Here is a 20,664-nt window from a genome sequence, read left to right as displayed (position 1 = left end):
TCTATCTTTCATAGTAAAATATAAATTCCATTAGGGTAGGGGCTTTGTGTTGTTTCACGGGTGTTTCTCGGTGCCAGAATTAGTTTCTGACATCTGTTGGGACCTCAGAAAATAATTATTAAATAGATGGAAAATAAGGATCTATGTAATGATGAATATATAAATCATTTGAACTCGAAGATTCTACTAACTTATTTAATTCTAACAATACCATAAACAATGTTACTGTTTATAAGCTATAATATCTGCTAGTGATTATTGAGCTAAGTACTCTAAAGGATATTCCACGCAATGCACACAGTAAGCCTGTGGTGGAGGTCCCACTATGATCCCTGTCCTGCAGGTGGGAAAACTGAGAAGTAGCAGAAGCTAAGGAACTTACCCAGGACCACAAGTTGGGGAGCCAGACTGTGAACCCCTTGCTCACACTCCAGACCCCTGCTAGTCTACACCACATGATACTCTTTATGTTTCTGGAGTTCCTACTAATGTGCCTGATCCGGGAAGTTGAAAAGTTGTGAGCTACCTTAAGGGACTTCTTTGTCATTGCATGCCCAGGAAGTCAGAAATGGGGACAAACTAGGAAACAGTACAGGAGTGGACTTCTGAGTACTGCACAAGCAGGCTGTGTTACCAGACGGCCCCAGTGTGCTAGGTATGGTAAGCAAAACATCTATAATATAACCATTCTATGGAAAATTTGCCACTATTGAAAACACTCAGATTTTAGATATTAGAAAAATTGGGCTTGTTTTAAAATGTACTTATTATCTTGGGTAAAATATGCAAAATGTGTTGGGTTTTTTTTTTTGATTTAAGAAAATTATGGGTATCCACCATAGGTGTGTGGATATGATCAGTCATATAGGTAAGTGATCAGAGACTGCACTGTACTAGGAACATTAGAGTAACTAGGTATATACAGTTGGTTATTTAATTGCTTTAAAATTCCTAGGAATAGAAGGAAATCCCCGCCTTCTGTATACAAAAATATTGACCTTAAAGCTGCGTAGATGATGGTGACTTTCAAAAGGAACTATATCAATTATATCCCCTAACTTGAAGATGGAAGCAGAAATCATGTATTTTGCTGTTCTGTGGGGGTTTCTTCCGGGGTGGGGGGGGGGCTTGGTCTTTCATAATATTTAACATAGATTCTTCGTATGCTATACATAATTGCCTCTTGGTTATATTCTTTTCTTGGTTTCTGTGTAAACCACGCACCTCCACATTGCTTCCACACTTTCTGTCGAAATTGAACTAAAATGGTAGGTCTATGCCTAGCACCTGAGCTGGGTCACTTAACATTTTCTAGGAGCTCTCTATTTATTATTTCATAAGACGGGTTGTTCTGTTTATTAGTCATTGCCAGAATAACCAGCTTAATTCAAGGGGAGAATTTTCTAGGAAAAATGCAGTATCCTTTCTCTGTAGTCAAAACTAGGGGTGGCCTCTTTTTACCCAACACATTAATTACATGGAGAGCAGCAGCATTATTCAGTCCCCAGGAGATACCAACCGCAGATCTTGGGCAATCGCATTTCCCTAGTGATGTGTTTATGCAATGGGTGTCATTTTCATCAAAGGGCTTATTACATTGGAACTTGCCAGATGTACTGAGGAACACAAGGATCTTGAGGACTGTGATAAAAATATAAACCCCTCAGGCTTTGAGCTTAAGGTGGATACCTTTTTAGTACTTACCAGAGTCCTCAAAGCTGCCGATGGTGAATGTTGTATAAAATCCAGTGCACGTTCTTCACTCAGTGCATTTTTGAAAGGATAAAACTCTCCTTGGGTTACCACACTGTGCTTGGTTTTCTCCTGTCCCATTTGAGAGTCCCAGGCACTGGCCGGTCGAGGTGAGGATGTCATTCTGTTAGACATTGTCTTCATCAGGTCCCCGCCTGGGCAGATCAGTCTCAGAGTCTTCAGTACTTACTCAACAGGTTATTTTAATTACACCTGGATGTGGAGCTTCCTGTTTTAGGTGACTGATGGTTTCTTGTGTCTGTGTCTGTTCTGCTGTAGGCACAACCCGGTCTCGGAGGGAAGGAGAAGTGCCTGGCGTGGACTACAACTTTCTCACTGTGAAGGAGTTCCTGGACCTCGAGCAGAGTGGGACTCTTCTGGAAGTCGGCACCTATGAAGGTGAGCTTGTGTGTGCCAGTGACAAGGACATCTCTCTCCTGGCACTTCAGCAGATCCAGGGCTATCTAGGCAGAAAGGCTTTGTGAACTAGTGCAGTCTAAACAACTAATATTGCAGTTCACCTTAATGTGAATATTAAAAGGCATGAAATAAAACTTTGTTTAGCTCTTTAAAAGTAGTTTTGGGGGTTTTTCTTCTGTGAATTTCAGATTTAATTTATTATTTTAAATATATATGTTTTGTTTTTTAATATGAGTATGTATAGTATTAGAAGGAAGATGAACAAGAATCGTGATCAGCCCCCAAATGTGACATTATTGGTAGTGTTGTTTTAACCTTGAAGGAATGAAATGTCATTTTTACTGCTAATTGATTTTTAATGGATTTTTTGAGTAGATAATACATTTGCATGGTTCATAAAGCAAACTATTTCAAAAATATTCAATAACTAATCTCCTATACCTGTTTTCCACTTGCCTAATTTCCAGTTCTTTTTCCTCCCAATATTACAATCAGTATTATTAGTTTCTGATTACTATTCTGAAATTTCTTTGTAAATACAGATATGTGTGTGTACATACACATATGTGTTTTATGTGTGTGTGTTCATATTTCTTTCCTGTTTTACCTAACAGGTAGTATATAATACATACATGGCATTTGGAACCTTGCTGTTCTATTCAGTAGTATGTCTTATAGATCTTTGCAATTCAGTTAAAGAGCAATTCTTGTTTTCTTTTTTAGTGGTTGTATTATCTTTTAGTATAGGCATACCATCATTTATTTAACTGGTTCCTGTTGGATAAATATTTTTAATATTCTAAAATACTATTGCATTGAGTAGCATGGACATGAATCATTACACACAAGTGAAAATATATCTATAGGATAAGATACCACAAATGAGATTGCAAGTTCAAAGCCAAATATGGGGGGAAAAATTAAAGTTACATTTTATGAAACAGTATTATAGCTTGATTGCTCTGTTGGGTATTATTATTTGAGACAGGAGGATATAATATGATACTATTACCTAGGTCAAATTATTAACTTAGTCAAATTATTATCATATCTCTTTATGAATGCTGAACATTTGGATTTATTGGATGATTACAGGGGCATTTTCAAGATTGACTTTAAAAACAAAGGGTAAATACAAAGTTGACTGTTATTTTATTAGGGAAATGGCCTTGATATGAGGACAGACCTTGCTCCAGGCAGTGGCCAACAGTTAAGTGGTGATGAATCTTAGGTGTGCTGCTTTCCAAATTATGACCATATAATGGACATTGTTTAGATGTGAATCAAATTTCTGATTGTGAACTCAGGAATATTTCCTTTGAGCATTGCTAATTATCAGTTGTTTTAGTATCCTTTTGGTTGAGGGGCTAGGAGGGGATATTAGAATGCCCAAAGCAAGATGCTTCATTAAGAACTAGGAGTGAGGGGAGGGGAGGGAGGAATGCTATAAACATCTTCTACATATGGTCTTATAGATGTGTATCTAGTTAAAAATCTAACTGGCTGAGGACAAAACAAATGTGAATCCTCTTTTGTTAGCAGAAAATGAATAGTGCTTCTCTGGAATCAGTGACTATGTCCACCTGAGGAGGTTGAGTCCCTTAGCATAAAAACCACCCATTTGTATTTTGGGAGACGTTAAGACTAAGAGTGGTTGTGCAAAGCCAAAGAGTGTGGCTTTGGGCCATTGGGCTGAAAGAGAAAAGAATGTGACCTGGACAACAGCTGGTCTGGGAAAAAAGGAAAATGAACTCATTTGAGCTGTTTATGTTGCAGGTGACACAGAGGTGGAATAATTTTCTTTTCCCATTTAATTTTACTGCTCTGACAGAGGTAGTTATTATCACCAATTTTTAGATGGGGATGCTGAGACCAAGTAGCACTTAGGAATTTTCTCAGGGTTGTACTTTTTCAAGGCTGTACAGATAGTTCCAGAATATTAGAGCCAGGAACCAAACCCAGCTCAGTTTGACCTTCACATCCCATACTCTCTTCTGAAAATCCTTAAAAAGGACTATCCTAGCTGTAACAAAAAACTTGGAAAAACAACCCATTAGTAGCTCAACTTAACTTTCTGGTATGTGGCAACACAGAGATATTTTTCAAAAAATGTCTGATCAACTTCTGGCCAAGATGGAGGCATAGGTAGACACACTGTGCTTCCTCCCACAACCAAAACAAGGACAACAACAATTCAAAAACAGAAAACAACCAGAACTGACAGAAAATCAAACTGTATGGAAGTCCAACAACCAAAGAGTTAGAGAAGACACATTCATCCAGACCAGTAGAAGGGGCAGAAATAGGTAGCTGGGCAGAGAGGGCTTGCAGCGAAGCAGGAAAGGCCACACAACCCAGGGTCCCAGCGCAAGGAAATAAAGCCTCAAACCACTGATTGAAAACACCTGTAGGGGTTGAGGTGCAGAGAGAGACTCCCAGCCTCACAGAAGAGTTCACTGGAGAGACCCACAGTGTCTTAGAATGTACACAAACTTACCCACATGGAAATCAGCACCAAAAGGGCCCACTTTGCTTGTGGAAAGCAGGGGAAGTGACTGAAATCTGTCAGAGAATGGAGCAAATGCTATTGTTCCTTCTTGGACCATTGCCCCACATACAGCATCACAACCTAGCCATTGGGTTGCCCTGCCCTGCTGAACACCTAAGACTCCACCCCTCACTACGTACCAGGCATGTCAAGACAAAATAAATGGCCCCCAAAAAGAACAGTTCAAAGCTCCAGAAAAAATACAACTAAGCGACAAAGAGATAGCCAATCTATCAGATGCACAGTTCAAAATACTGGTAATCAGGATGCTCACAGAATTGGTTGAATTTGGTTGCAAATTAGATGGAAAAATGAAGCCTACACCAAGTGAAGTAAAGGAAGATGTACAGGGAACCAATAGTGATGGGAAGGAAACTGGGACTCAAATCAATGGTATAGACCAGAAGGAAGAAGGAGACATCCAATCAAAAAAGAATGAAGAAACAAGTATTCAAAAAAGTGGGGAGAGGCTTAGAAACCTTCAGGACATCTTTAAACATTCCAATATTCGAATCATAGGGGTACCAGAAAGAGAAGAGAAAGAACAACAAGTGGAAAAGTTATTTGAACAAATAATAAAGGAGAACTTCCCCAATTTGGCAAAGGAAATAGACTTCCAGGAAGTTCAGAGTCCCAAAGAAGGTAGACCCAGGGAAGAACACACCAAGGCACATCATAATTGCATTACCCAAGATTAAAGATAAGGAGAGAATCTTAAAAGCAGCAGGACAAAAGGAGAGAGTTACCTACAAAGGAGTTCCCATCAGACTGTCAGCTGACTTCTCAAAAGAGACCTTATATGCAAGAAGGGGCTGGAAAGAAGTATCCGAGTCATGAAAGGCAAGGACCTGTATCCAAAATTACTCTATCCAGCAAAGCTATCATTTAGAATGGAAAGGCAGATAAAGTGCTTCTGAGATAAGGTAAGATAAGGGAGTTCGTCATCACCACGCCCTTATTATATGAAATGTTAAAGGGACTTATCTAAGAAAAAAAGATAAAAAACATGTACAGTAAAAAGACTGCAAACACAGTTATTAACAACCACATCTAAAACAAAAACAAAAGCAAACTAAGCAAACAACTAGAACAGGAACCAGAACCACAGAAATGGAGATCAGTGGAGAGCTATCAACAGGGGAAATAGGAGAGGGAGAGAGGGGGAAAGAATAAATAGAGGGATACAGAGAATAAATAGCATAGATGGTAGGTAGAAAATAGACAGGGGGGGGTAAGAATAGTATGGGAATGTAGAAGCTAAAGAACTTATATGTGTGACCCACAGACATGAACTAAAGGGGGGGGCAATGTGGGTGAGAGGGGGTGTGCAAGGTGGAGGGGTGTAAAGGGTGGGAAATAGGACAACCGTAATAGCATAATCAATAAAATATATCTTTAAAATAAGTCTGATCCTCTCATATGAAACAGGCTGTCATTGAATGTTGCTTAACTATTTTGGAGTTGAAATTTTCCTATGTCCAAGAGTAATCCATTCCATTTTAAGGCATTTGACTACACTGTATTTTAGTCTTTAACCTTTTAGCTGTATAATTTACCCACCATATGAGATGGCTCATTTTTGGGGACTAACTGGAGTCTACAATGTTGATTCTTATAAGCTGAAAGCAAAGTGGAATTTATATTAAATGGCAGGTTGTGTTACAAGAATAGGCCTGGCGAGAGTTCTGAGAGCTTCCTCTGCCTTTGTGTGCCCCGGACCACCCCTTCGTGGTGGCTCCTGTCTGCTGGACTCTAAAGGGATGCAGACTCTCTCGCCTGGGTTTGAATCTCGGCCCCTCTGCTGTCGAGCTGTGTGCCTCCCCCAAGTGGTTAATGCTCCATGTCTCCACTTCTCTTTGGAAAAATGAGGATAACAATCATGCCTCATAATAGGGAGGATGAAATGATACAATAGTTGGAAAGGGCTGAGCCCAGTGTCTGACACATGCAAGCCTTCAGTCAGCATTAGCTCTCGTACTGTTCATTTACACATACGACTCATCCTAAATTGCCACCTGGGGGCATTCCCTTCCTCTTCTACTGGTCAGCGAGCCAACAGATTTGCCAGGAAAATAGCTTTATGTACTTTTCAGGGACTCACCATCTTGTTTCCCTGCTCATTTTTTCCCCCTTGGCTTCTCCTGGCTCCAGAGAGGAAAGCTATGCCACAACAACACAAAATACTCTTTAAAGTAAGACACTTGAAACATTTTTAAGTAAGAGTAATAAATGTACGTGAAGGAATACTTCCTACTGTAAGGAACTTACAAATATTTACGTCCCATTGCTTCCCCTTCTCCCCGTAGGTCACCACTGTTACCAGATCTAGTGCAGAGATTCAGAGAACTTATGCATAAATGACATGTACATATGTGTTGTTGTTTATTTCACTCTGTGCTTGCCTTTCACACTTACGTATCTGGAAGATCTTTCCACATTACCCCATACAATTCCACTTCATGTTTTATAAATGTGATGCAGTATCCCAGTGTGTAAGTATATGTAATTTATTTAACCGGTTGCCCTGTAGTATCTGGACACCTATGTATTTTTGTAAACATGCTACAGTGAGCATTCCTGTACAGTATTTCACTACACTTTTGAATACATCTATAGATTAAGTTTCTGGCAGTGTAGTTTTAAGGCAGGACCTTTTAAACAAGTACAGTTTGTTTCAACGAGTATATATTGAGCATTTACTTTGGGTCATTGTCCTGAGCCACAGAGTTTGATGTCCAGGGCAGAAGACCAAAGTAGCTCTGCATTGAAGGTGTTTAGGCATTTTAGTTATTTATTTTTGCCTACACTTGTCCAGTGTATGCTCTGTGCTGGATGCTGTTCGAAGGGTGTTATATTCACTAACTGACTCAATGGCCCAACAATCCTGTAAGGTAGTTATAATTTATCCGCATTTTACAGAAGTAAAATAGGAGGCACAAAAATGCCAGTTGTCTTTTTAAAAATAATTTTTAATTTTTCAATTACAGTTGACATACTTATCCCTTGAGTATTTCATGCCAATCCCTTCTGGCCTGCAAAGTTTCTGTTGAGAAATCAGCTGGAAGTCTAATGGTAGCTCCCTTGTAGGTACCTACCTGCTTTTCTCTTGCTGCTTTTAAATTCTCTCTGTCTTTAAATTTGGCATTTTAATTATAATGTGTCTTGGTGTGAGCTTCTTTAGGTTCATCTTTTTTAGGACTCTGTGCACTTCCTGGACTTACTTCTTTTGCCAGGTTTTCCATCATTATTTCTTCAAGTAGGTTTTCAACTTGCTGCTCTCTCTCTTCTCCTTATAGTACCCTGGTACTGAGAATGTTAATATGCTTGATACTGTACCACAGGCAGTATCTATTCTCATTTTTTGTTTGTTTGTTTGTTGCTATGCTAAGTGGGTGTTTTCTGCTCCCTTATCTTCTAAATCATTGATTCAGTCCTCTACTACATATATATAATCTGTTGTACTATTCATTTCTGAATGGTTCTTTTTTAAATGTTTTCTGTCTCCACTTTTATGTGTCCTATCTCTTTATTGAAGTTCTCATTAAGTTCCTCTTTTCTTAATCTAAGTTTGATGAGAATCCTTATAACCAGTGTTATGAACTCTGCATCTGGTAGATTATTTTTTAAAGGTTTTATTTATTAATTTTTAGAGAGGGGGGAAGAGTGAGGGGAAGAGAGGGAGGGAAACATCAATGTATGGTTGCCTTTCACATGGCCCCCACTGGGGTCCTGGCCTGCAACCCAGGCATGTGCCCTGACTAGGAATCTAACCAGTGACCCTTTGGTTTGCAGGCTAGCACTCAGTCCACTGAGCCATACCAGACAGGGCCATTTCCTTTAGTTCTTTTTCTGGAGTTTTGATGTGTTCTTTCATTTGTGACATGTTTCTTTGTCTCCTCATTTAAGCTGCCTTTCTTAGTTTGTTTCTATATATTAGGAATAGCTGCTATGCCTTCCAGTCTTGGTAGAGTGGCCTGTGGGGCCCAGTAGCACAGTCTCCCTGATCTCCTGAGACTGGTGATCCGGGAGTGTTGCTTTTGTGGGCTGTATGTGGCCTCCTGTTGTAGATAAGCCATGATTGCTATTGGCACATCAGTGGGAGGAATTGTCTCTCAACCTGAGTGGTTGCAAGGACTGGCTATGACTACAGTGGAGCTATTGTTCAGGATTTGCTTTAGCGAGGCTCTGGTGCCTGCTGAGTGTATCCTTTAGGTGTGTGGTTTGTGGAGGTGGTTGGGTGGTGTTCGTGTGTTGTCTGAAGCATAACAATGAGTGTGTTGTTTCTGGGACCTATTTGGAGGGTCTGTGATGTAGGCCAAGTTCAGTCACTGCCTGTGCCCTGCCCCAGGCTACTTGGTATGAGCTACAAAGTGATCTGCAAATGGTTGTCACTTGTGCTAGGCTTGGAGGTTCCTACAAGAGGCTAAGCTGCAAACAGAGGCCAGCTACTGCTTGCTAGTGCCAGGCTTGGGGCTGATTAGCAAGAGGTTTGGGGCATGCCAAGGTCAGTTGCTGCTTGTTTTGGGTTTGTGGATCTTTGAAAGGTTTTGGGAAGTTCTGCAGCATGAGCCAAAACAGGCCATTTGTATGAAAAACCCACTGAAAGCAACTTGGATAGGCCCACAAGTTGGGTGGGGTCGGGTTTCATAGAATCACCAGGGCAGGGTGAATGGTATTAGCCAGGTTCATGGAGACTCGTTGATTTGGTGCCTACCTGTCTCCTCTGTATGGGGAGGGTTCAACAGAGGAACAATGGCCTCTGCCAGCATTGTCTGGGAGAATATTGTCCCTCCAACCCTCACCCTGAAGCTAAACAATTGCATGTCTCCCCATATGTTTCATGCACCTTTCTAGCTGCTGCCCCGGTGTTAGAGCTCATAGCAAGTGAGCTCACCTGCTCAGAGCAAGTCTGTGTACAGGCTCTAAGAGGAACACATGGACTCCAGCATCTTCTGCTTCAGCCACTATTTCCCCTGTATTTCATAGGCAAAAGCTATGGGGAATTCTGTTCCAGGCACTGGAACTCTGGGCTGGGGAGCTTAATGTGGGGCAGGGACCTCCGCAGCCGAGCTGTCCCTCCTAATTTTTAACACTACACATGGACCACGCATAGGACCAGCCCATTCTGTAATTCTGCCCCTTCTATCAGTCTCATCATGACTTCTTCTGTGTATCATTAGTTATAGAAGATCGGTTCAGCTAGACTTCAGGTGGTTCTCAGTGATGGATGTTGTGTAGTTTAGTTGTAATTTTGAAGTGGTTGTGGGAGGAGGTGAATGCCATGTTTGTATACTCTGCCGTATGGACAAGAGGTCTCAGTTACCTTTTTTAAGTCCACATGGCAAGTTTCAGTTACAGCTGGAATCCAAACCATGGCAGTCTAGCTCCAGGGTCCATACTCTTCAGTCCCTCCATCTCGTGAGGCAATTGAATTTCATCAAATTTCAGGACAAGTGATAATTGTTCTGAGAAGGGAAGAATAGGGTGCTCCAGAAGCTGGTAAAAAGATTGTCATCTAATCCCAAATCAGAGTAGGGTCCCTTAGAAAGTGACATTTGAATTGAAGCTTGTCAGAAGATTTCATGAGTTTAAGTGACAGGCTTACGAGTATGTGTCAGTTCAAAGTCAGCACGGGCCATGACACCCGAATCCAGAGAAAGCAAGATGACGAACAAAGACACGTTTAGAATGATGTGTCCTCAAGAAGGAGGGGCAGGCAAGGCACCATGTCCTCTCTCTCTCTCTCTCTTTTTTTTAAAGAACCAGTGCTATCCAATAGAACTTTAAGAGATAAAAATGAATGCTCAGTATTCTGAGATGTCCAACATGATAACCACTAGTCACATGTGGCTGTTGCAACTGAGAAACGTCATTATAGATTTAATTTAGCAAATCTCACATGTGCCTGGTGGCTGCCATATTTTACAGTGCAATTCTAGAATAAAAGCTTCTGCAAGGAAGTGCAAGGACTTCTTCAGAAAGATTTTTCCATTCTCACCAGCTGACTTCAGAGAGCTGAGTACATCTCTAAGTGTTAAGCTCCTTTTAAAAAAGTATTATTTTAAATTCTCCCTAAAATAATGTCACTACAGAGGAGTAATGATCTTCCTCTGTGAATACACTTAGCGGCATGCGATATGGCAGACAGGTAGAGTGAACCAATGAAACCTCAAGGCCTGATAACCTTTTTTTAGGCCTAATATTTGTTTGGGGTTTGTAATTGCAAGATTGTAAGATTTTAAAGCTAGAAATGTGTTAGTGTTTATTCCTCAGGTTATAAAACTAAGATCCAGAGAGCCTGGTCAAGACACTGAAGGGAATTGGGGCACAAAGCCTGGCCAGATGCTTGTCACCTAGGTCATGTCCCAGGTAGGACTTGAATGCGAACATTTCCTGTGTCTGCTGCCTCAATATTGACATGCATTTTATAGATTCTGTTTCAAATTGTTCATTCATTAAAGATGAATGCCCTGCCAGATATGATCATGGTCCTTCTGGGTCTTTTTTTTTCTTCTGGGTCTTAAAGTCTAGTGCATGAAGTGCATTACTTAAATAATTACAGAAATAAAGAGACGATTGTAAATGTTAGGAACTATAAAGGAGACTCTGGGATGGAGAGATTTGATCTCTGTGGATCTGGGAAAAGCTTCCCCTGTAGAAGTAATGTTTGAGGTGAGCTCTAATGGTTGAGCTGGAGTTGAGTTGCTAGATGTAGCAAATAAATATATAAAAGACCCAATCTGGCATTTTGTTTGGCAACCCTAACTGCAGTGAGTTTTGGATCACATTGGTTGTGGTGGTGGTAATGAGTCAGCTAATACAGGAATACTTATGTGATTGAAAAGCTGGACTAGGTAAAGTATTGGTTATCATAATAAGGGGGGAAAGAAGCAGGTGATGATAACCCTCCGAGGATGACTAGGATGACTCCTAGTTTCTTCTGTGTATAACTGGATAGATGCTCTTACCATTTGCTAAAATGTGAAACACTGGAGAAGGCTAGGTATGGTGGTAGGGGGCAGGGGGCTCCTTGGTGAAACTGTCCAACCCCACCAGCTATAATGCCGACCATCATGTAGACCCCAACAGAATAGAGGAGGCTGGTTTTGGTTATATAAGGAACCCAACTATCACTCCTCACAAGGCAAAGAGCTCAAAATTGATTTCCACTCTGCAACTGAAACCAACTTGTCTTTCTGTCACTAGACAGAATCAGTATCAAGACAAGTCAAGGCAAAGAGGACAGGAGTAAAGTGTCTTTCCTCTTTGGTCCAGTTTCCTAATGGTGGCACTCATGTATTTGACATGGTGCTGGAAATCAGTTACAGCAACTCCGTTGTGCCTTGCTTTCAGTTTTTTGTTTTTCCTTTTGACATTTTCTCTCAGCAAGACAAGTTGCTGCCTCAGCCAGCCTGTGGGACTTCTCCAGGAGAAAGTTTACAAGGGACAGACTCTTCCATGGGGGAGGTTCCAAGCATGCCAGTTTTTACAAATACTTCTGGGTAGAAGAGGCTGATTATGCACTCTGAGCACTGCAGAGGTTTTTCCCTGGGCTTGGAAGTGTAGTGCCAGTGTGACATTTCAAATTGAAATTAAGGGTTGCATATTTCTGCATGCTAATTAGAAGGGGGATGTCAGTATTCAATAATGTTATTGTTTTGCTTCCTAGAAGGTCTGCATAAAAGCAGCTGCGTGGACATACTTTTGGGGGACTCAGATAAAGAAGGGGTGAAGAGAGTTCTTGTTTGTCATTAAAGAAAGTGAGACGGGCTGGAGTCCTGCTCTTTGGCAGGCCTTGGAAGCTTCTGTTATAATAAGCGCTGTTGGCAAACTCCACCATTGAATGGCCTCTGTTGATAATGAAAATAACCAGAGGGAATCTGTGTTGCTATTGGCTGTTCCTCTGCATAAGAAGAGGAGGAGGCCTGGGGCCAGGGACATTTCACTTGCTTCCCTTATTCTGAGAGCCCAGAAGATTTTTGGAGTTGAGAGCATCCATGTTGAAGACACATAAACCTGCGTGTAAATACCAGTCATCACTTACACATTGTATGAATTTCAGTTTCTTTATATGAAAATAGAAATACTCGTGACATTTTTCTGTAGCATTGTTAATGAAGATTAGAGTAAGTGGATATAAGGCTAGTGGCATTTGGTAGGTACATAATACATGTAACTTTGGTTAATTTTCTCTGAATATGTGTTTTGATAACAACACCCTCTTCTACAGTGTAAAGCTTTTATCTGCCTCCAACATCGGGTACAATTTAAGACTGCTGGGGTTTGCTACATGCTAACCTTGTCCCAAGCACATTGCTGAGTACTTTATATATATCACTTAACTTAGTCTTCACAAAAACCCTATTAGATGGGTGCTATTCCTGTGTTTATTTTATACCAGGGGAACTGAGGCTGGGAAGAGGGAGGTCCCTTACCTGCTCAGGGTAACGAAACTATTAACTTACATTGCCCTCTTTGGTCTTATATTTAAAGCCAAATGACTCTGGCAAGAACAAACATCTAATTATAGGATGTTGGCTTATCGACCTTCTGTGCACACAAATCATAGTTCTGTGGGACAGAGCAGGTGGGAAAGGGACAGCGAAAAGAAAGTGACAAGGATTTTGTGAACGATGTCATCAAGTGTTGAGTTAACAAGGGGTGATGGGAAGTGATGCCAGTCTGAGGTGATTGACATAATTGGACTGAAAAGAAACTACTCTAAGTCATGCTATTAAAAACCAGATCCACGGCATAGCAACTCATGGCTGTCATTTGTGGGTGCTGTCTCCATGTGTTCAGTTGCTCATGCTACAAAGAACTCCTGAGTGACCTGGCACCGTGTTAGGCATGGGGATGCGGTGGCAGATGTCGTCCCTGCCCTCAAGGACTTCATAGTCCACAGGTGAGGACAGGCATTGATTAATCAAACAGTTTGATAACTACAGCAAAGGGAGTTGGGAAGGAGAGGCGCCTAGTTCCCTGAGGACACACAAGAGCCTCTGAGAGCAGTTCTGATCCAGTGTGTGCGGTCAGATGCAGTCCCCGCGGATGAGTTTGTGACAGTGGGAAAAGAAGCAGGAGGAAGGGTGCTAACCAGAGAGAGGAGCAGGTGCAAGAGCTGTGAGGGGAGGTGGGCACAGCTTGCATGTGGGGCTGAAGGAAAGCCTGTGGGATTAGAGCAGAAGGAGCAGTGGAGAATGATTACGAAAGGTGCCTGCAGAGCCAGGAAGTTTAGGTGTGCACATCCTTGGGCCAAGGTGAAACAGACATGCTGGATGTCTGTGTCTTTACATCCTCCGCATGGACCTGTACACCAACCCCCTACCCAATAAAACTGTATTTCACCCCTTGGGGCTGACATTGCCCCATTAGAAATGTATGCTCTAGATTCTCAGCTATTGGTGATCATTACCATCATATTCTTCTCATTTCTAAAAGCTTTTTCTATAATAAGACAGACAAGTTTCTTTCCCTCTCCCTACCTGGGACTGATAAACAAAGGGCCCGAGTGCTGTTTACTGTGGACCAGTTAGCTTGAAGCTAAGAAGGGCATTTCTGCTGCTTTGGGTCTCAGTGTTCTTCATCCAATGTCCTGTTCGTTTACCTTACTACGCAAAGGGTAGACCATGGGCAAGCTGCATCAGCGTACCTGAGTGCTTGCTATAAACTCTGAATTTCAGGCCCCGCCCTGACCTACTAAATCATTTAATGTATAACTTTATTGTTTGCACAAAGCTCAAGAAAACTGATGTATACCATGCAGAGCAATTGTGAAGATAGTGTTTTAGTCCTATTTTTACATTTATTTCCGGTGCCTAGCATAGTGTCTGGCACAAAAAGCTTCTCTGTAAGGAAATAAATGAGTGAATCCTAAATTTGGACAAAATAAGAGGTGGTGTAGATTTGATTCATTCTCACTTAAAACTCAGGGCACAGTTCTCCTTAAATATTTTATCAAGCTCTAAGAATTGATTTGCAGTCCCCATTAATTTTTAAATGCATATCAGAAAATGTTTTCTTTGGCTTGGTGGTGTCCAGAGTTTCTGCCTGTAATTAAGACCATCAGTGGCTTCCCGCACAATGTGCCTTGCCCTTCCCCTCTGTCCAGCTGCCATCCCTGTTGTGGTTGAGTTTTATTGTAGAGCCAGTTCTGAAAATAGCAAGAGAGACACACACATTCCCACTTGGGAGGGAGCCCAGTCACCTCTGGGGGTGCGTGTTGGCTGATGTGGAGACTGGGGGAAATCTGGCTCAGGTCTCCTAGAGACTGTACAATCTGCCAAGTGACAAACCAAATTAATTTTTAATCATTTATAATTCCTCACATGATTTTTATTTAATACCATTAAGTGATCCATGTATTCTTCACACTGAGTCTCGTGTGCATGCTCTGTAAAAATTATGTTTCTGCCCTGGCTAGGCTTGACCTGATTATTTATGACCAGACAGGAAACTGTTGATGAGGTCAAGAGTTTTGTGGAAGGAAGGAGATGTGAATTCAAATTCTGCGGAAGGGGGCGTGGGGATTTAGCAGGTAGAGTGAGAGAGTGAGTAGGGTATAATAGGGCGGTTGAGGCAGTGGAGACCTCTGGTAACTGGCAAATTTGGAGAAACTGCATAATCTGAAGCATTCAGTTTTTATAATAAATTCAGCCACTAATTCATAATTATTTTTTTAAATATGAAGTTTCACATCTGCAAAGGAAAGTCAAACACTCTGCAATTAGAAACCACTAAGTAGAGGGGTATAGCTCAGAGATAGAGCATTTGACTGCAGATCAAGAAACCCCTAAGTAGAAGCCTTTCTATAAGGTTGTAGTGATATGGAAAGTGAGAAATGCTGGAGCGATTTGAATGACAGCACCATCTTCGGTTTGCCACAGCGTATAGTTTACAGGACACCTTCAAGGAAGTTATATTATTTGACCTTTATGATAATCCTGTGAGGTTGCTAGGGCTGGTGCTGTTTCAGAGAGAAATTTCCCATTTCACAGAGAAAGTATTAGATTGAGTGTGAAAAACTTGCCCGAGGTTATTTGCTTATTGGTAGATTCTGTTGCTCATTCCTTTGTATCAAGGAAAAATACTTGCCTACTGGGTGACAGGCACTTGAGACACATTGTCTCATTAATCCTCCCAATAAGTGTAATAAGCTTCATTTTAAAAATTAGAAACCTACACCATCACCATTAATAAACTTTTATCAAGCCTCAGCCTAGTGGCTGTAGCCTGGGCTGAAGCTTCAAATGGACTACCTTGTTGTATCCCCATAACAGATATTCTAGGTTGAAGCTAGGTACTCTTAGAATCCCAATTTTACAGAAAAGAACAAGGTTTCCCCAGAATGGCGAACTGTCTGTGCCCAGAGCCACCCCAGTGAGCCGGTGGGGAGGCTGCCGTTTGAACGACCGCGCCAGTGGCAGTTCTCTGAGTACTGCAGAGGCCCCTTTGTTAGATTCACCCACGTGAAACTGCTGGTGTTGGCAGCTTGTCTTCTGCAGCAGCAATTTCGACCCAATGAAACGCACCTTATGTGTCTCCAGTCAATCTTAAACTAATTTCCAGAAACAGGAAACAACTATGAACAGGTAGATTGTTTGGGGGTGTTTTTGTGTTTTTAGCTGTGCTCAGAAATCTGCTAAGCATGTATTAACTTAAGAAAAACCCTGAACTTGAGAACTGAGGAAAATCCACATATATTTGTTAGATTTAGGTACAATTTTTTTATTTTCCAAACATTTATTTCTGTCATAAACTAAGGGTTTCTCAGTTTTAATTGATGCCTAAATGACAGTATTTTTATGAGTGTTACTTCAGTTTAATGGCACTGAAAATTCATATGATTGTAAAATTATAATTATAAAATTATGAGTTAAGGGACTCAAACTTCAGTCACATCTTTCAGTGGAAGACTCTTATTTGTGTAGATGTCACCTTAGTTTAACTTGTTTATGAAAAATATGCACGATGTTTTGGTATAGTGGGAAGGAATTAGAATTAAATTCAGTAAAGCTTTCTTTCAATTTTCTGTTCACTGTAAAGATTTTTTTAAAAAAATAGCTGCTTTACTTTCCTAAATCTCACTAAAGGTGTCCTGTTAATGGAAAAGGCCTGGGACGTCCTCCAGTGTCCCCTCTGTAGAAGTGCAAGCTGAGTCTGGGCCGACATATGTGTGCCTTCTTCCTTGCTCACACCCATTAGTTCCTAAAAATACGCATCGGGTACCATTCTTCAAGCTAGTTCTGCTCAGTCCCTGTACCTTTCGAGTTGGAAGCCTGAAAGAAATTTAAGAGATTGATACATCTATCGCCTTTTGTGAAAGAACTGCCGTGCCTGCTCACCAGAGTGTGTATGAGGTTGATGTCTGGTACCCTTCAAATTCAAACATGGTGCCGTTTACCGTACTGCACTTTTAATTTGAGTGTTCATCATTCCTCTACTGACCAGCATTACATCCTGTGAAAAAGTAGGTGTGTGTATCCATAAATTTGGTTATTCAAAAATATTTTAGAGAAATAATACTAATTAAACTTTTTAATTATAAAGATACAACTTGATGGAAGCAGGTTCTCATCACTTGTGTATCATGAAGAGCAACACCTCACTGTCTTCTTACCCTTCATGCTTGTGTAATAGAACATGTGTTTTTTAAATATATGTTTTATGTTACTAACAGAGGTTAGACAATGGGAGGAGATCGGGGCGGGGGGCATGTACAGGGTTTCTTATGATTTACAAATTCTGTTACTGGAAAAAAAAAGGGAGGTTAAGCTGTCTGCCGCCATCAAAAGGCAAATTCATGAGGCCGATACTAGTGAGAGAGTAAAGAAGTTTGACTCAGGTACAACATGATCTTGGATAATGATGGACACTTGTCTCGTAGCTCATGTCCTCCACAAAACCAAGACAGAATCCAGTGTCCAGAGTTCCTGCTTCAATTTAAAGTCCAGTCCTGAAGAGCCTGCAGCAAGCTGTTAAAGGTGGCCCAGCTTGCTCCCAGCTGCTTTTCATTTCCGTCTCCCTCCTGGAGGCTTCACGTGGAGCTTGCATGGCCATGGGCGATTGGGCTGCCAAGGCCGCAAGGTCACACACACACACAGGCTAGTGTGTCCCGGGTGGGCAAGAGGGAAAGAGAGTCAGGTTCCCTCCCGGAGGCCATGGACCATGTGGCCCATGGAGAGAACAGACAAGTCCTCTGTGCAAGTCCAGATCACAAGTAAGAGTGATGAGCAAGAGAGTTTCATTTCCTGGAATTATATTAACTTAGGTGTGGGATCCACCAGGTGGCTTCTCAAAATGACCAATCAACTTCCCATACTTTCATATGCTTAGGGTGGGTACACCTCCCATCCAATTCCTTCTTTCCCCAGACTAGACTGACAGGCCTCTTTGGTGTAGCACCTCCCCCTGCTGCTATTTTGACTTCTGTGGTGCATGTGCCTGCCTTCCTCTAGTCCTGTCTCCAGTCTGGCCCTGGAAGGGGCAGGGAGGAAGGGCTTTTCCCAGGCGCAGTGTAAGAACCTTCCCCTACCATCAAGTTGGCTGCAGGGAGACTACCTGGTTTTTGACCAGCTGTCCACCAGTAACAATTCTATTTTACTAAGCACAGAATAACAGCACTGGTTTAGGATTTATTGAAGGGCTCAATGTGATTTATTATCTTGGGCTTATTCTAAAAGACATGAGATGGTGAATGAATCAATGGTGTTCTAATGTCGATGTTTTTTTATCATCTAGTCAGGGAATAAGCTGTATTTTTAAAACTTTGGCCACCTTTACGATTTTGTCCATATCTGAACATAATATCTGCTATTAAAGTGTTCTTTGGAAAAGCTTACTTTCTAACTTAAATTTTCAAAAGGAAGTGCCTCATAATCATTGCTATGTTTTACTCAGGAGATTAGTTTCTTATTCCATATAATTGCTTTTTTAAACTTTAAGTTAAAAAACTCAACTTTTAAAAACACTGTTTTTTTCACTTAACATTTAAAAATGAACTTTATTTTACTATCATACTTTACTAGTTAGATTTTTTTCTAGTACATGTTAATATACGCTCTTGTTTAAAATGCTGAAACCACCCATGTACTGCTCAGAAGCACATTCTGTTTAGAGCTGAACCAATGTCTGGGAAAAGTGGCTGAAAGAAGAAGGGTAATTACTAAAAGAGTGACCCGTAAGGAGTGCCACTGTTGACACAGTTTTCTGTTTAAACTTGGCAAGGTCGAATGGCCCTCGGAGTCAAGCCTGCCATTCTGTTAAAGAGGCGCCCTGTGGTGGTCACTGTCCTTTTTAAATATTGCCCCGGTTCCCTCTCGAGGAGCCCCCTTATTAAGGCTAGATGACCTCTACTCGGTTGGCCTGTAAAGGCACAGGCAGTAATGAATTTTTTATTTTCTGTGAGGCTCATTCTGAATGGGATTCAGCTTTTGGCCAGTGCATATGTATGTAAAAAGGTGACCAACCGAATTCAAATGTAATGAGGGTGAAGTGTGCTATTCAGTGCAGCCTCCTTCGTTTTGAACCCTAGTGAGTTCTTTGCATGAAAACAATGCAGCTTTCCTTCTAGCTTCTGAAATCGTCTTGTCTGGCTGGGTAGGGCAGACATCGTTTCCAACCCATTTCAAAAATGAAATATAGTTTGTTTGTTTTTTTCAGTTTAAATACATATTTTTTAAATGTGCCAAGAGGTTTGGATGTAAAGTCCTGGGAAAAAAAACCAAAGTATTCTTTCTGAAACATGCAAATGTGTCTTTCTGTCACCTAGGAAACTATTATGGGACACCCAAACCTCCTAGCCAGCCAGTCAGCGGGAAAGTGATCACAACGGATGCCTTGCAAAGCCTTCAGTCTGGCTCCAAGCAGTCGACCCCAAAGCGAACCAAGTCCTACAATGATATGCAAAATGCTGGCATAGTCCATGCGGAGAATGAGGAGGAGGATGACATTCCTGAAATGAACAGTAGCTTTACAGGTAAAGACCAGATGACACTTGTGTCAGCGGACTCGGGGAAAATGGGCAGTGGGAGGCTTTTTGTGAAGAATTATTATTTCCTGAAAGAGAATTTGGAGGGTCACCAAATTCAAACTCTGACCACATAATGTTGGAAGAGGTGGTCTTTTCTCTGGTCTGTTTTTCAAGCTTCTTCACAAGACTATTTTAACTTCACCCAAATGTCTTAAGGGGGCCTAAGAGAAATATCTGTAGAAGGGTGTTGAGAATAATCATACTGTTTCTGTCTCTTTAAAATTATATATATTATACAATGTATATATTATATATATAAATATGCACATATATATGCATATTTGTATTTTGTTCATTTATTTCCTGGCCTTGACACTGTGCTATAATTATGGCTGATTGCTTATAAAGAGACATACGAGAATTTGTTTAACAGTTTAATAACAATTGATTTTTTATGGAAGGCTAACATTATCCTTTTACATCATACCTTTGTAAGTAGAGATACAGTGAAAATATATCACTTGTTCTATTAACACAGGTGAATTTTACTATGTGCCCTAGAAGGTGGAAGATAAGAAATAGGTGATTATATCTTACACATGCATTCTATATTATATAGCATATATTACTCATTGCATTATCTATTTACATATATTCAGGGCTTTCTACCCCCACACTTAGGTATGTGTATTTTATGGAGGGATCTTCAAAGAAAGGCCTCTCTGGGTAGGACTGTATAGGTTGGGTCTTGCGTATTTCCAGGAGGGACCATTCACAGAGGCGTGATATGTGTTCCCTGAGTTGGCGCAGTGACCATAATTGAAAATATTTTCTACTACGTGGGGGTTTGACCTTATATAGTAACTCAGAATGTAACAACTGCAAGATATGTGAGTTTCTACAGTTTTATTACTTAGACCAATGTATTGTTTCTTCTATTTTTCTTAAATATTTTCTTTAATATTTTAGGGTT

General features: G+C 40.9%; 1 protein-coding gene across 17 annotated transcripts in view; it reads left to right on the top strand.

Moving 5' to 3' along the window:
- MAGI1 (membrane associated guanylate kinase, WW and PDZ domain containing 1) overlaps positions 1-20,664 on the top strand; it is a 614,474-nt gene that overhangs the window by 484,134 nt on the left and 109,676 nt on the right. For 16 of the 17 annotated variants that reach the window (XM_037040898.1, XM_037040888.1, XM_037040886.1 and 13 more), the window contains exons 3-4: positions 2,032-2,151; positions 19,491-19,697. In XM_037040898.1, the coding sequence (XP_036896793.1) occupies positions 2,032-2,151; positions 19,491-19,697 (327 nt within the window). Of the gene's footprint in view, positions 1-1,997; positions 2,152-19,490; positions 19,698-20,664 lie in introns of those variants that run through there. The other variant, XM_037040900.1, reaches the window with a different exon arrangement.

The sequence above is a fragment of the Sturnira hondurensis genome, unplaced genomic scaffold, assembly GCF_014824575.4.
Source record: "Sturnira hondurensis isolate 20B ecotype Veracruz unplaced genomic scaffold, ASM1482457v3 Scaffold0002840, whole genome shotgun sequence".
NCBI classification, from domain to species: Eukaryota; Metazoa; Chordata; class Mammalia; order Chiroptera; family Phyllostomidae; genus Sturnira; species Sturnira hondurensis.
The sequence above is the reverse complement of the archived record's forward strand: the minus strand, read 5'-3'. Positions and strand labels throughout refer to the sequence as shown.